Here is a 16,485-nt window from a genome sequence, read left to right as displayed (position 1 = left end):
AGACTTGTCCTTGAGTAACACAGCAAGCAGAGTGTACATTTATCTCGATTGTGGCAAATAAGTCCTGTGGAATCCCGCGAGGTGGATAAAGATTCATGAAAGAAAAACTGTCATCCACTAGAATGTAGCAAAAAGCTATAAAGGAAGCCGACACGTGTTTCTCAGAACGACGTCTTCGTAGTTGAGGAAAACCGGGTCAGAATTTACTTTTACTCAACTGCGAAGCTTCCTTTGAGAAGCACGCATGGGCTTCCTTTTGTAGCTTTGTAGTACCTTCGGGGGGAGGACATTTTACCCATTTCATGTCCGGATTACTTATTTATTTGCTCAGTGCATGAAAGCAACCTTTAGACAAGTGCGATAAAAATGCAACTCTTACACTCGTTTCTATGGGTGAATGCAGTGATTGGACGCATGTAGTGTGTTCACTAGGTGTGTATGAGCCCATATGTGCACGCGTTACCTCACTAAAGTGGGGCTACAGAATACACGCCCCGTCCTGCTTCATTCCTATACACGATACGAAAGCTTCAAAAGTAATATCAAACCCCGTTGCTGCGACTGACGCCTAGCCTTCTTTGAAAAAAAAAATGCTATTCCTCGTGCGAATGGTGCACCAGCGCACGATTAGCCATGCAGTGTCTTCCATCGTTCGGTGCGATTTTGGCAAACTTCTTTGAGAGAATCCTTGTAGTGTTTAAGTGCGTTGTCCGAGTGGATGTGGCGCCGTCAGGGCGCTGATATGTCTGGCAGCGTTCGCAACGCGTATGCACTTAGTCTACTCACTTAAAGAGCCTCACCGCAGATTGTGGCCAGGGCGCACCTTGAGAGCGTAGGGAACAGGTTGACGTAGGTCTCGTTCGCCAGCTGGCTTAGTTCCTGAACAAGCCGGTCGCCTTGGTCGTTAATAATGGGCAGGAAATTGTCCAGCACCCGAAAGTGAAACGCCGGCGTGAGGAGCTTCCGGTGCTGCCGCCAGCGGGCTCCATAGCTGCGTGGAGACGTCGCGCAACGCAATTACTTCTGCGTACCATACAGTTCTAGATTAGGAGGCACAAAAGGAAAGAGGCTCGCGTTGCGCCTGCATACGCTAGCGCCCGCTTGGGTCTCAGATAAATCCAAGAAGGCTTTCGGTCCTTGAGTGGTCACTCCGCTTGTCTCTCCCGAACATAAAACTTTTTAATGATAGGACACGCTGTTTGCTAGCTTGGAACTGTTTTCGTCTTCAGCATTTGCTGTATTGTACGCCGCGGTTTTGTGAAGGGTCGTTGCCGTGTCCTAAAGCTTTCATGAAAAAACAAACAAGGAAAGTTAACATTATAACTTGATTCAGAGATATTGTGATAGGCCAATTTCACCGAAAAACAACAAAAAGACAACAATCTTTCTTCGACGCACTTATATGGCATAATAGCATGTTACTGATATCAACGAAGAATGCGCGCGAAGGTTAGTTTTGTATGTAAACAAATGGCTTTCTCTTCACTTCATGTACCTGGTAGCTTCATCTTCAATTATATTTTTATGCGCCGTGCTTCGGGTTCTAGCAGGAGGGGTAATAGAAGCTATAGAAATTATACAATAAATATAGACCAAGTTCTAACTCAATCAAATACGGCAACAGAAAGCAACGAAAATATGAAGTACGAAGTAACTAATTACATTGATTCTTAAAAAATTGATACAAAATAAGATAAAGTACGAGGAAAAACAAGGATCTTCTGCATCTCGCCAGAGACTTACCTGGTCAGCAGGCCTCCCGAACCTAGCCACGGGTGCATATTGTCGTAGATAACGGACTTCTTGAGGTTGGATGTACTTGAAAGCAGTGGCTGCAATCACATTTGCATACGCATGAAATTCTAAGGGATGAAAATTCCAAATTCATGTGCGCATGTGGAATTAAAAAAAAATGCAACGCTCTACCGCGTATTATCACGTGTACATTCTTTGGAGTGTTTTGATGGCGATGATTGTTTTTCGCCAAATTGTCGGTGTTATTGATTCGTCGCTCGGCACAGGACGCGTGTGCTGTATGGGAACATCGTTAATGTTGTCGCGGATTCTGTAGCCAAAAAAACTCTTGCGTAATCAGATTGTCCACGTGACGCGAATGCTGTTGTACATTCTCGAATGTAAGTGAGCATGTGTGAACATTGCCGGCGATGTATGTGATGCAGGTATAGATAACGGATTTACTTGAGCTGTGACTAAATTTTCGATGGCCGACGACTGTGTTCACTGCTATTATGGTGCTTTGAGTGTTGCTTGCATTTCTGGGAACAAGTTCGCCCAAAAGAAGAGTCAAATTCTTAATTCACGTTCTTCTCAGTGTTTGATTATTTGCCGTCACTACAACGTGATGATATTTTTTAAACAGGGCGCCGTATACTAATCACGCTGCAGCATTCGCGTAGGAGGGCTGTATTGAAAATACTTGGGAAGTGAGCAAAACCGAGCGAAACCAAGAGTGATGAATACGAACTAACCTCGGGCAATATGTATGGTTCCGACAAACAACGTCTTCCTCGTCGTCTCAAAAGCGCTCTTATAGCACGGACTGAAATCTGTGCTGATGAGCTAGATAAGACTGCTGAAGCATTACAATTGATGTAGTAATTTCTTCAAGAATTCTTTCAAACTTGGACGATCTCCGTAGACTCGTGTATTGTTACCTCATACAAACTTCGCAAGAGGCCTTCGGCCTCAAGAAGAGGTACCGCTCAGCCGAGCTGTGCTTGCCCTCCCCCCCCCCTCCTACACATATTTTTTTAGAGAATACTGCAGGCCAAGCAGGCCCATGCTGGAGGGGCCACAGTACAAAATAATGAAATCCAAGCAGGACAGTGATTACACGCACAAAAAAAGGTACAAGTACAACAATGTCATCACTTGAATGCAAGGACTACCAATGGAAAGGCAAATGGTCTAGTTCCTTTGCGAAATCCGCGGACAGAAAAATACTTTGGGGAAGACAATTCGATTCTCATACTGTTTGTGGGAAAAAAACTGTGCTTATATAAATTTGTTCTAGCAAACAACGGCGCTAGAGAAAAATCATGCGTGTGGCGTGTTCTCCTCGTAGACACACGCTGGATGCAAGATGGTAACGTAAATTGGGTTTTCCCAGAAAAGCAATTGTGAAGAAACATGATGCGATTAACTTTTCTGCGTGCTTGCAACGTTTGGATATTATTTTGTTTCATTATAGTAGAGGGAGAATCTTGCCGTCGGTATTTTCCATAAATGAATCTGACTGCCTTACGCTGAACCCGTTCGGGTTGGCTGACATCTTTTTTAGTGAAAGGGTCCCATATTGAAGCGTATTCCAATATGGACCTAACGTAACTGCTTTAAGCTAGAAGTTTGACATTTATAGGCGCTGACGCGAGTTTTCTCTTCAAAAACCATAACTTTTTAGGGCTGATGTGGAAGCGTCACAAATGTGGTTAGACCAGGACACGTTACTATAAAGAGTTACGCCGATATATTTATACTTATTAACTTCAAAAATGAAGGTGTTTTGCATCATATAGGGAACAGTACTTGGATTTTTTTCTTTGTAACATGCATAAGCACAGTCTTTTCCTTATTAAGTGTCATGCCCCACTGCGTACATAATTCCTCAATCGCATCAATAGTTTGCTGCAACAAGTGATGATCCTTATTGCAAGAAATTGTCTTAAACACTGCACAGTCATCCGCAAACAATCTAAGAGACACGTCATCCGCAACCACATCAACCAAATCATTTATATAAATAAAAAATAACAGGGGTCCCAAGACACTTCCTTGGGGAACTCCTGAAGTGACACTCAGAACACTTGAAGAACAGTTGCTGACTTGAACAAACTGTCGCCTATGTTTGAGGTAGGCACCAGTCCATTGAATGATAAACGCTGGAAGCCCTGTTGATTCCAATTTAAGCAGAAGTTTTCTATAAGGAACCTTGTCGAAGGCTTTGCAGAAATACATAAAAAGAACATCAGTCTGGCCTGACAAGTCTACCTCATGGGACAAAACATGCACTGTTGACACAAGCTGCGTAACGGTAGACATACCCTGTCTAAAACCATGCTGATGAAATGATAAGACATCGTGTTCCGATAAGAACCTCTGTATGTAGCTGACAATGACATATGTTCTAACAATTTGCAGGATGCACTGGTAATAGAAACAGGCCTGTAATTAGTAACTTATGATGGATCGCCCTTTTTATAAATAGGTATAACCCGTGCGTTCCGCCAGTCATCTGGTATCCTACTTGTACCTAGGGACAGTTTGAATATACTGGTCAGAAATTCGGATATCTGTTCAGCACACCACCTCAAAAACGCATTAGGAATGCCGTCTGGCGCGGTGGAGTTTTTTGGATTAAGGTTAAGCAGCATGGCTTTAACACCTTCGCAAGTTACTACTAACCGATCTGCTGTGTCAGTGTGCAAGCTTTGAGGCCTGAACTCCTCATATTCTCCAAAGACGCTTTGAAAATAGTGATTGAATTCATTTGCGATTTATTCTGCATCCAATAAAGCTAAAACGCCTGCGTTTATTTTCTTTATCTCTTGTTTAGTGTTCCTGAGATGACGCCAAAACTTTTGGGGGTCGGTTTTAATGAATTCACTGAGATTTTGGGGAAAATACTTATCCGTAGCGCACTTGAGTGTAGTTAATAATTCTTGCTTTACTCTTTCAACTTGTAATTCGTCTTTCTTCTGTTGTTTCTTCAGCCTCTTAACTTTTCTTTTAAGCTGGGTGATGCCACGGTGTATCCATAATTTTTTTTTCACGCCTAAACTTCTTTCTCGCAGGGATAAAATTCTCAATCCAATATTTAACAAATTTTCTAAACTGTTCCCCCAATCCTTCAAACTCGTTAGAGTCTGTAATAAGATGAGTGTCTAAATAATCAATTATAGCGACGTCATCGGCATGGTTGAAATCCCTGATTAAATTTTCCTTCATGGTGTTAACAGGTTTACGAGCAGTCGTCGTCCACGGGAAGGATACTAGCCTGTGGTCGGAAATACCAGGCTCGACTGTGACCCTTCCTTTACTGAAGATCTCGCTGACAAACAAAAGGTCCAGAATAGAGTTTCTGCGTTGAATTTATTCCCGAATACATTTGCAGTTCGTTACGTTTATGTTCATTCGGGTGAAACGCTGCTGTACCACCGAAACCACCACTATTTTCGGGTGCTTTATGTGCTCCAGTCCTTGACGTACGAAATTCAAGGACCTTAACCAGACTACGTGAGTGTTGCTCTGTGGATTTTTTAGTCTACTAATGCTTATGATCAATGTCATGATGGGGGATAAAAATGCTGATAATGAATATTTATTCGCAATCACTATATCTCAAGTATGACTTGTATGGCGCTTATTAGAAACAGATCTGTCGCTACCTAATAAACTCAGCTAATGTAGAATTGAACTTGGGCTATACGGAATGAACTTTTAGTAATAGAACGAGTCAGAATTATTTCAACGCATCTTTTACACGGCTGTACAACAACCTGTCATTCTTTAGTTATTCGATTTAGACTATACTATTATTCTATTTGGACAACATCCAACGACTTACCTCTGCTGTCTCCGCCGTGCAAAGGAACACTATTGGGTTAAGCCCTGCATATATCTTGAAGAATCCTTTCGGCCGGTGGACTTCACTCAAACCCCGAATCCATTGGAAAAACTCTGCAAAATTATAAAAAAAATCCTGACCTGAGTCTTTGGATCACCCATGATGAATGCGTGTTTTATTATTATTATATTCTCGGGTTTCACGTGCGAAAACCACGATTTCATTATGAGGCACTATGAGCGCCTGTAACAGCTCACTTGTAGAAATCTGGCCAAATGGTCCACATCGGGCGGTTGGACGTTCGGATATTTACTTTTTTTGCACTTATTTGACCTCGTAGGCAAGCTTCTACTGGTTCCAGAATTTGTGGTTCTTCTGGAACGTCACCCTCTCGTCCACCTTCAAACTTTCTTTTAGAGTTGAAAATATTGCACATCTCTAACGCTAGTTGGTTTCAGTTTTGCTAATTCAATGAAGCCAGTCATGCTGCACTGGGCTGCACTAGCCAAAGAAACCCCCTCAAAGTACAGCCGGCTATCTTTTTATAAGCACGGCGCTGTAAACCCAGATCTAAAGGCTGCGCTTGTGTGAATTGGTGATTTAATAAACAATTGAGGTGCCCGGATCGACAAGATGAATTACATATTACGCCAACCCTCCCTTTATTTTGTTTTTCATTTTGCACATTTGATAAAGCGAATCATGACGCACTGCACTTATCAGCCATATGACAACCATTGCTCGCAATACAGAATGGGATAATAAAAAAAAATCAAACAGAAGAAATCAGAGAACATTGCAGGCCCTACAGCAGACAGATAGCACATGAAGTCTTATGGCAAGTTTCCATGCCAATCAATAAAAGAAAACTAATATTATTGTCCCCTACGTCAAATTCCAAAGGCCTGAAACACGCTTTAAGCCACGTAAATAATTTAGCCGAAAGCTAAGATAAAGAAAAACGGGTTTTGACTACTACAACTACAAAAAATACGCATGACATTCAAAGCATGCAGCGAAGCACAACGAAAAGAAAAAGGCACTCACCCACTGTGCTCCCGGCTCGCCTAGGATTTGTAGACAGGGAGTGCAAGAAGTAACGCGGCGTGAAGAGCAGAGGCCAACGGCCTCCTGGCCCAGGAATCTCTTCGAGCGCCCTGAGCAGCCGATACTGGTACCAGCACCATAAAATTAACTTGGCTGCACCGCAAGCGACGAGCAGGGCCGCTACGGCTCTACACGACATCCAGATCCAAAGAGAATAGGTTCGAACCGACGCTGTCGTATTCAACATAGCTCCCAAAGAACGGCTGCCCAGGCTGCTTCCCGGGCTCACGGGTAAGATGAGGCGCACCGGAGCACACTGCCTTCATCGCCACCGTAGCGCCGCGCCAAGAAGCCGAATAGGGAAATGAGCCCTAGGACTACAATACTACATAAACGTGCAGACTGCTTTCGGCTCACGCATACCACACGACACAGGGCCATACGGTGACGAATGGTTCTGTCTGTCTCGGTTCGTTTGTCTTTCTCGGTTCCGCTTTTGGCAGCCATAACTTGCTCGGCAGGGTACGAGAAGAATGGATAATGGAGCAAGACGGCGTGACGGTCAACACACGGGCATAGAGGCCCATCTGAGGCGTCGATACGCGTTGACGGCACGACGACGACGACGACGCTTGCTCTCTCGCCGGGCTTGCGCAGTTTACTTTTCTTCGCCTTAACTCTTTCAGCGCTAAATCTCGGCCTAATGTCACGCGGCCGTTTAGGTGTCAGGAATGGTTTGAGACGAGAAAAACAAACTAAACTTGAACATTACGTTGGACATTGCAGCCGATGGTGCTGCGGCACGATTTATTGTTTCCCGTTGTCGCGTGCTGCGCAAGAAGATGAAGGTACGTGAGCCACCATATCCCCGCCGAAGGAACCGAGTCGGGTCGCTCTCTGTGTGTGCACAGAAGCGCCCCAAGCGCGCACAGAGTGCAAACATGACTGGCGGTATTTGTTCTTTGGCGTGAAAGAGAAGAGGAATGTTTGCTTGCAGCCGGAGGATATTTTCCGTAAAGCAGACTGTTTCCGTAACACTAAATCTTCCGCTCGTGCACACAGTCGTACTGGTAACGTACACGCAATCATACTCTTTTTTTCTTGAACACTCATCGTGGGCTGTGCCGGCTTTTTTTTTTTTGCATTTCGCGCACTTCTCACAGGCCATTCACACAGAACAAAACATACAATCAGTGTCGATTCCATCAGAGACGATGGAATGCTCTTTTCAAAGTTGCCCATGGTGTTCCTGCGAATGTTCAGACTTGCCAAAAAGAAATGGCATTCTGGAGTTATGGACACACAAACACCATAAAAGCCAGCCAGAAGGAAAATTTAGAAATAAAAACCATGTTACGAAGCCGGAGGTGTGATCGGGCATAATGCAAGCATATTATAAAAAAAGAAAAAAAGAATAGCGTCACATAGAATTCTTTTGTTAGTGGCATGTTATCTTTAGATTTAGATGTATAATGTACTGTGAAACAGCGTGGTATATTTATCGTACACTCAACGCACGGTTCAATAGGGCTTAAGAGTAAACTACTGCCCCTAAGAATATGGATTCGTAAGGGCTGCTGGCTTGCTGTAGTATTTTCTGAACATTAGCGTAGCATATGCTGGAATGCTTTCTTTGTCGCACGCTTTAGTGAAAAAAAAAACAGATTGTTACACCCCCCAGCCTAAGGCAATAATTAAACAATAAATCTAATAATTCTTCGCAACTAAACTCTTTAACTAAATGTTAATGAGGCCACTGAAACTAAGGAATTAACTAACGTAACAATTTAACTTAGTTAAGAGTTAACCGTTGTAACTGTAAAGGGTCAGTTGTTACCTTTAAATGCCAACCGGACATTATTCTGGTTCACCTCCCTGCCTTCTTCTTATCTCTTTTCCTCCTCCTTAAATGCATCTCACGAGTGTAACGAGGAAATATCTCTGCGGGATTTGAAGTGCAGAATGTGTATAATATCACGTTTTGTAGTTACCGCGGCAAATGCAGTCGCCTATAGGTAGATAGTGAAAAGTCGTATAGAGTAAAAATGAGAAATGTAACAAATTGACCAAGTCTAGTTTAGCCTAATTCGCAAATCTATCGGTTCCATCGTCCCTCTTAAAATCTGCATTTTGCACGTCCGGGACTGTGTGTTCCTTCCATTTCAACTCCATTCCGAAATTTAGGGCTCTCATCGCAGACCCGTTCCATCTGCTCAACTTGGTACCATAGTTATATTCCCATTACATTGACATGTTATTCCGAGTTCTTAAAAATGTGGAATAGTTCCGGTATCATCCGAACTCTGGAGTTGCCACTCCACAATTCAGGTTCAGACATTTTCGCGGGATGGTAGGTTTCGCGGGAGGTAGACGGAAATTTTGATAGCACAGCAGTGCCGACAAAGAAGGGAGACGGGGGGGGGGGGGGGGGGGCAGGGTCAGTCAGTTAAAAAAGGAGACAGGGCTGTCAACAACAGGACTTCGGCCCTTCTTACGTTTGTTCCTTTTGTGCCAAAGCCACGACAGTGCCGGAAGTGTCAAAGAATAGGGCACGTTAGTGCGGTTTGCACAAATGCTGCCGTGTGCTCACGATGCTTTGGGTCGCACAGCTTCGACGCCTGTAGTGCAGAAAACCTAAAGTGCGCCAACTGTCAAGGCTTTCACGATGCATCTTCAAAGAATTTCCCACATGTGAAAAATGAGTTTGACGTTTTGATGTAAATGGTCAGGGATAGTTCGTCGCACTGGGAGGCTGCCGCTAAGGTGCGACGTCGGCGTTAACATAGCCGGAGTTCTAGAAAATCCACTGCTATTGCTGAGGGTGCTCTGCGTGCACTGACAGTCCACACACTTCCACATACAACCAGCAATATTAGCAGCGAGGATCCTAAGCAGAAAGTCTCCAATAGCATTGCCTCATGCGAGAAGTGGCCGCCGTTGCCACGGCTAGACCAACCCATGGAGCAGCAAGACGTAGCACGCTCGCCGACTCATGCTTCACCTTCTGACAGCAGCCAAGACGACGACAAACAAGTTGTCACTATGACAAGGGTCCTTTTGAACACGCTACGAGTACTACTGACAGCCATACACACTCCGGGGGCTCGAGATGCGCTTCAAATACTGGATGCCCTGAAACCAGTACTGTCGAGTTTTGAGAAGCACCATGGCTGCGCCTCTGCACTCGTTCCTTAAGGAAGTCAAGGAAACGCCTATCTTCCAATGGAATGCCATAGGCCTTAAATCCCTCATTTCGGACTTTCGTCCCTTTGTTTTTAAGAAAAAATTTCCACTCGTCGTCATTTGTGAGCCAAACACAGAGAGTGCCATCCGCCTATCAGGATACGAAGCTTTCATGTCTGTCACCTGTAGCGACCGCAGCAAAGTCATCATTTATGTCAGATGCGATTTCACTTATGTTTTACACACAGTCGAACCTGATGACGACAGTCAGTACGCATGTTTGACTATAACATGCATGAGCGTCGCACTCACGCTCCCAGATGCCTACATTTCACCTTCGAGTCGATGTGACAATGCAATACTAAGTGAAATTTTAACAGCGACACCATGACCATAGATTATTACCGGTGATTTCAATGCGTATCGTCCGCTATGGGGAAGCTTAAAGATGGATTGTCGAGGAAGACGTGTACTATCCTTCGCGTCGGACCATGAACTCTGCTGCCTAAATGATGGCAGTCTCACTTTTCTGCGGGGATTGATATACAGCAGCTGCTTGGACAACTTTTCTTTCAAGATTCTTCAGTGCCAGCGTGAAATGCTTTCCGGACAACGAAACGTATGGTAGTGACCACGTTCAAACATGTGTTAAAATAGACTGCACATTCTGCCACAACTCTTCAACGCATCGACTGGCCTAAATATACGTTGCTCATGAAGAAGAATTGCCAAAAGATACCGCACTGTCTACCTGGCAACAATGAGGAGCTAATTACCGATGGTGCTCAAAAAGCCACATGAGTTTTTAGGCCTAGTCCTAAATTTTCTGAATCCAAAGCAGAATTGGAGCGGCTTCGAGCAATTCGTCGTCGCGCGGAACGGAGGTACAGGGGCACCAAGTCCATCTACGACCTAAGGAAGGCGAGACGCATACAGAAGAAGATGGAGCATCTGATCAACTCCATGCAGTTTTTAAGATGGAAGACTTTCTGTGATTTCCCTGAACCACACAAACCCCTGTCACATATATGGAGAATGGTGCGCGGTCTTCAAACGTCACCGCAACAATGCCACCCCTTCACATGCCTGGCTGTCTACCAAGGTCGCCGAGAGTTCGACGTAGCAGAGGACTTCTGTTTGAAGGTTTCTGGTCAACCGTCCTCGTTCCCCGCACACGATCCCCATGACGTTCCAATCTCGCGGGATTCTCGTATGTACAATCCGTTTTCCATCGAGGAGTTGCAAGCGGCGTTGGCAGCGTGCAGACAGTCCTCAGCGCCTGGGCCTGACGGATTGACATACGCACCTCGTGGTAACCTAGGTCAAACAGCCCGCTATGCTCTTTGAGACGTGTACAACAATTCATGACTTGAAGGAGTTGTTCCTGCTGCATGGGAGTCCAGGTGCCTTGTGCATCTGCTCCAACCAGGCAAATCACCCGTAGAAGTGGCGTCTTATCGTCCCATTGTTCTGGCCAGTTGTCCAGGAAAGGTGACGGAGAGGAGGTTGCTAACACGTCTAGATTGGTATCTAGAACACTACACGATATACCCTGACACTATGACAGGCTTTCAACGCGGAAGCTCTTCTATAGACGTTATAGACCTTGTCTCCTCTGTTCAGCTTGAAAAAAGCCTAAGGAGGCTGTGGACGGCGTTGTTACTGGACGTCAAAGGCGCTTATGACAACGTAACCCATCAAGCCATCCTGGACGCCGTGGGCAATGTCGGCCAGGTGGCCTTGGTTTACGATGGATATTCCACTACTTGAAGGACAGGTCATTCTTTGTGCAAACAGAGGATGGCACGTCATGACAAAACAACACCTACCGTGCCGCACCACAAGGCGGAGTCTTGAGCCCCACTCTATTTAACCTCGGGCTGATCGAACTGGTTCCTACCCTTCCGCAATCCGTGTGTGTCAATCTATGCAGACGATATATGCATTTGTTCATCAGAAGTGCCGCGTCCCCAGGTGCGCGCCAGACTCCCAAAAGCAGCCATAATAACATCAGGTTATCTTCGAGCACGAGGTCTGGACGGGTCCTGCGAGAAGTGCTTTATGGCCGCTTTCACGCGCGAAGCAATGAGACAGTACGTTGTCAGAATCAATGGACAGTTTAATAATTACAAGAAGACGCACGGCTTTCTAGGAGTGATAATACATCCAGATCCCTCCTTGAGTCTTCATGTCTCCTACCTAAAAAGGAAAATAGTCATGATAACCCATGTGCTCAGGTTCCTTGCAGGATAGTCATGGGGTGCGTCTGTGAGTGCGATGCTCCAACTCTATAACGCACTGTTTCTGAGTCTCCTACGTTATCGCTTGCCTGTACTGGGTGGGACCGGTAAGACCAACCTCCGTGCCCTCCAGTCTGTGCAAGCTCAAGCTCTGCGAACATGTCTTGGCCTTCCCAGGTGTGCATCCACGGCAGCAACAATAGCCACCGCGCATGACCACCCCATCAATACCTATATTCAAGCCGACGTGTCAAGGATGCACATCAGGCACTTCGCCCGACTTCCATGACATTATCTCGCCTCTCTTCCTGCCGCTCGACCTCGTTCAGCGTTTAGCAGGGTTATTGCCGCCAACCATGGAACTTGATCGTCAAACTTCACGCCTGAAGCACGACCAATTCTACCGCTGTGGTGCCTGCAGCAACTCCAGGCCCTTCTTGTCATTACCGGCATCAAAAACAAAACGGAGATATCATCGTTAGCCCTCAAACAAAGCGTGCTTTCATTCCTACATGAGAAGGACAGAGAAGGCATCCACGTTTACATGGATGGTTTTGTGTCCTCCAAAAGTTCAGCTGGAGCAGTGGTAATTCCCGCAATATCTGTCATTATCAAATTCAAGACGTCTCACATTACATTATCGACAGCTGCAGAACTCGCAGCAATCCGCACTGCTCTGGAGTTTATTGGTCACAAATCATTACAGTCATGGTCCATCTTTCGTGACTCGAAGCCACTTCTGCAGCGTCTGCTGTCCCCTTGCAAAAACGCACCTCACGTGCAATTAGTCGCAGACATCAGACTACTCCTCCATCAGACAGTCGACAAGGGGCACAACATCATGTTTCGCCCTCCCCAGGTACTTCAACGTCTTACCAAGCCCCTGTTCAGAAAAGTACTAGCCGCTCCTATAAACACGTAGAGTGCCAGCGCTGCAGGCGCAAGGATAAGAGACGCGATCCGAGAATCTCAGCCACTCAAATGTCACGACAAATAACGATGTTCATCCAGCCACTGAGCGTTTCGTCCTCCCGTATGCGCTAGCGTTCTATACAAAATAAAAGTAAACGAGGCATTTAAGCAACGTATACGATGAAGTATGACGTAATAGTTCTGCGGAAACCCGCAAGGTGGAGAGAAGTAATTAATAAAGGGAAAATCAGACATCCACCCGTTCGTAGCAATTGCTACAAAGCCATTGCTACAGCAATTGCTACAAAGCCATACGTTTGTACCAATTGCTACGAACAGGTGGATGTCTGATTTTCCCTTTATTAACGATGAAGTACGTACACCAGAGGTAGTGGAGCACCATGTATTTTGTTACGCAAAGGACAATTGTGATCTTTTGATGTTCCAGGTTGGATGTGAGCAACCTTTTGCAAGCTTGCGAACACGACCGCTTCAACGTGACTTGCCCCTTGCATAAAAATTTCAGTCGATCATGCGCGACCATCTAGTATCTTGCAATATGAATCTGCTTGCAATATAAATCTACCAGCTCGGTGCTACTGTATACTTATATCCGTTAGCAACAAAGTAGCACCAAGGTAAAGTGCGGCAAAGGTTCAACCTATGTGCTGCTTTTGCCCGCCATGTTCGCCATTATAATGTTGGTGTGGAGAATTTAAGCAACTTCTCTGTCGGCTTAGTTCTATCCTTAAATCACTTTGTGGTGTTAGATATATACAACTGCAGCCAGCGTGGCTTAGCGAAGCTATAAACGCCTTTACTTAAACTTCCAAATACTGGCCTCAGGAGCCAGGTGCGCCTTGAAGCTCATATATCAGGGCATGTATCAGGACATCTATCTCCTATATAAGGCCAGAGTCCATGATATATGTTCATGGTCGCCATTTTTATTCCCTCCTGTCTGGTGCGGCAGAAAAATTGTTCACGCCGACATGCTGTACTGAGAACGAACGCCTTTCCTGTAATAACGCATGGAAGAAAGTGAAAGCTACATGCTGTTTAGGAATTCAAGTAAGGTGATACGTCACTGTGCAATTTGAAACGTCAACATATTCTATGCCACAACACTCGCGTTCTACCATTTTAGCCGGGAAGAGGGTTTACGAACAACGCAGTAGAATCCCAAAAGAAATGGACCCGAAATGTGTTTAACTTCTCTTACATAACCGCATTTCTCTATTTTCTGGAACTCGGGTGCTCACCACTCATACCAATCGGTGGGATAACGAGACGGACGCCGAGCCGATGACTTCACAGAAAGCTCTTACGTAAGAAAAGGTTTGAGCACGGGCTCACTACAATTTCGTAGCATACAAAGTTGAATGCGCATGCAAGGCTATAGAATCGAGATTTGCAAATTGTGATTGCGCCTGCGACGACGTAGCACCGTGTCTCTAATTCGAGGCAGCTCGTTCGTGTTGCCAGCATGTAACAACTTCTGCACATACAGTGGTTGACATGCGTTCTTTTTGTAATACCACCGGGAACTTTCCGACAGGGCATAAGAGTGTGACGCATCGCTCTACACTCTGCGAATGTTACCATTGTGCGAGACTGCAGCGTGCAAAACGCAAGTCATACCTAAAGCATATAGAGAACAACAATTTTTTTGAAGTGCGTAGGGAACTTTCTTGTTTGTTTTCATTATTAATCACTTCCTCGCATTGTACGAAGAGTACAGCTAGCTGTTCGTGTTACTCTCAGCATCTTTTGAAACTGATGAAGCTTTCGCGGTGCGAGAATATTGGCTCTGTGTACGTATATTTTGTGTGCAACTCTGAGCACCACGCAGTATAGCAGGGATGTACGAATAACGGAATATTGAATATTTTTATATTCGAAAGGAACATAGAAAGTTTCCTTGAATCCAACACCGAATATTTCATTTTCCATAAAAAAAGTCGATATAGGAAATATTTGAGGGAGACTACAGTGTAAGCGCACCTTGGTGCAGAAACACACCAAACATATGCGTTAAATACTTGTAACATCGTTCACAACAAGAAATGTGGGTGGCTGCTTTGCGACACACTTCCCAACGTGCACTGCTAATTATGGTATATGGACTGACTGGACTCAAGTGTACGACCCTTGACGATTGCTTGTTTCGGAGAGGGAGTGCTGCTTAAGGCGACCAGGCCCACAGAGCCTTGTTAACTTTCATGCAGAAAACTGATTTGGCCTCCCGTTTATAGACATTTCTTCTGTGTTCATACTTTCTTTTGTCCGTGTATTTGTTATTTATTTCCTACTTTCTTTCCTATTTCTTTGTTTCCTATTTTCTTCTCTTTTCATTCCCTCCTCCCGACAGAGTAGGCAGGCGTTGTGCCACTCTCGGTGGCATTTGTCAGCTTGCTCCCTCCCCGTTTCCTTTGTTTGTATGTTTCCATATCTAATAATAATATTAACAATAATGTTGAAAGGTTATTAAATTTGGTTCTATCGCATGGCAGCGACAGTAAATAAACCAACTACATATCATAGACACAAGCACAGTTCGGTTCATCGTAGATTAGCATAGAACTGTCACTCGCACAATAGTTGAACGTCTAATATCAATATAGTGATACAAACGTGGTACAGTGCGCAGAAGCAACGACCATTGACAAAAAGCAGTATAGGAAATCAGGAGACAGCCAATAAAAGAAAAGAGGCTTCGCTAATTTCGTTGCTGCATGCTATCACGCAAAAATATAGCCGTCTCAAATGCTCGCTCACGAACCGGTGATTTTGCTAAGCAATAATGACACCTGCAGCATAAATATTCGGAACGAAAGAGACAAAAATGGGCACGTAGGCTTACCAGCAGACGTCGTAAACAGTCAGTATGCGGTCGTCACTTGTATATAGTTTTCTTGAAGGTTGCAATTGCCGCACCTATCGTAAATATTTCGCATTCAAGTAGTTTTACGAATTCGATGACTAATAAAGAAAATATGGACAATTCGATTCGTATTACCAATTTATCATTTCAATTCCCCCGACTCATATGCATGGTATGGTGGCACTGGCAAGGTTGGTTTGATGCCTGCCCTGATAATTTGTAAGGTAAAATGCAAAATACTGTAATGGTCCACACGTTCTTGTTTCTAGCAAATGACACAGGTAAATGAAGCACTAGCCCCGGGCTATGTACTTTTAATGATGTGAATAGGCGTTACACCCACACGTGACGATTACCTTCGCTAGAGTTACGTCCATCGGTCTATGAACTATGACCCTCGGTTGAGTTACGTAACCAGTTAACTCGTAACCATTTGTCGAGTTAGCCTAACCTCACATTTTTTTGCGAACCGACATGCATTCAACTTGCATTCGCAAATGACCTTGCCAATTGCGAACCAACTCGCGGCTGATAGCAAAAGTTCTGCAAACAAAAAAATTGACGCGGAATAGAACTTCCCATTCTCGCAATTCGGTACTGGGAGCGTAACGGCGTAACCACTACGCCACACTCAG

At 44.8% G+C, this 16,485-nt stretch overlaps 1 protein-coding gene across 1 annotated transcript in view; it reads right to left on the bottom strand.

Annotated features, from left to right (window-relative positions):
• LOC126548538 (cytochrome P450 4V2-like) overlaps positions 1–8,315 on the bottom strand; it is a 58,046-nt gene extending 49,731 nt beyond the window's left edge. Inside the window, exons 1-4 of the mRNA XM_050196765.3 lie at positions 6,632–8,315; positions 5,585–5,697; positions 1,744–1,832; positions 801–991 (exon numbers count right to left, since the gene is read on the bottom strand). Of these exons, the coding sequence (XP_050052722.1) occupies positions 801–991; positions 1,744–1,832; positions 5,585–5,697; positions 6,632–6,878 (640 nt within the window). The 5' untranslated portion in view covers positions 6,879–8,315. The remainder of the gene's footprint in view (positions 1–800; positions 992–1,743; positions 1,833–5,584; positions 5,698–6,631) is intronic.
• Positions 8,316–16,485: the final 8,170 nt, after the last annotated feature.

This window comes from Dermacentor andersoni, chromosome 1 (assembly GCF_023375885.2).
Source record: "Dermacentor andersoni chromosome 1, qqDerAnde1_hic_scaffold, whole genome shotgun sequence".
In the NCBI taxonomy this organism is placed as follows: Eukaryota; Metazoa; Arthropoda; class Arachnida; order Ixodida; family Ixodidae; genus Dermacentor; species Dermacentor andersoni.
The sequence above is the reverse complement of the archived record's forward strand: the minus strand, read 5'-3'. Positions and strand labels throughout refer to the sequence as shown.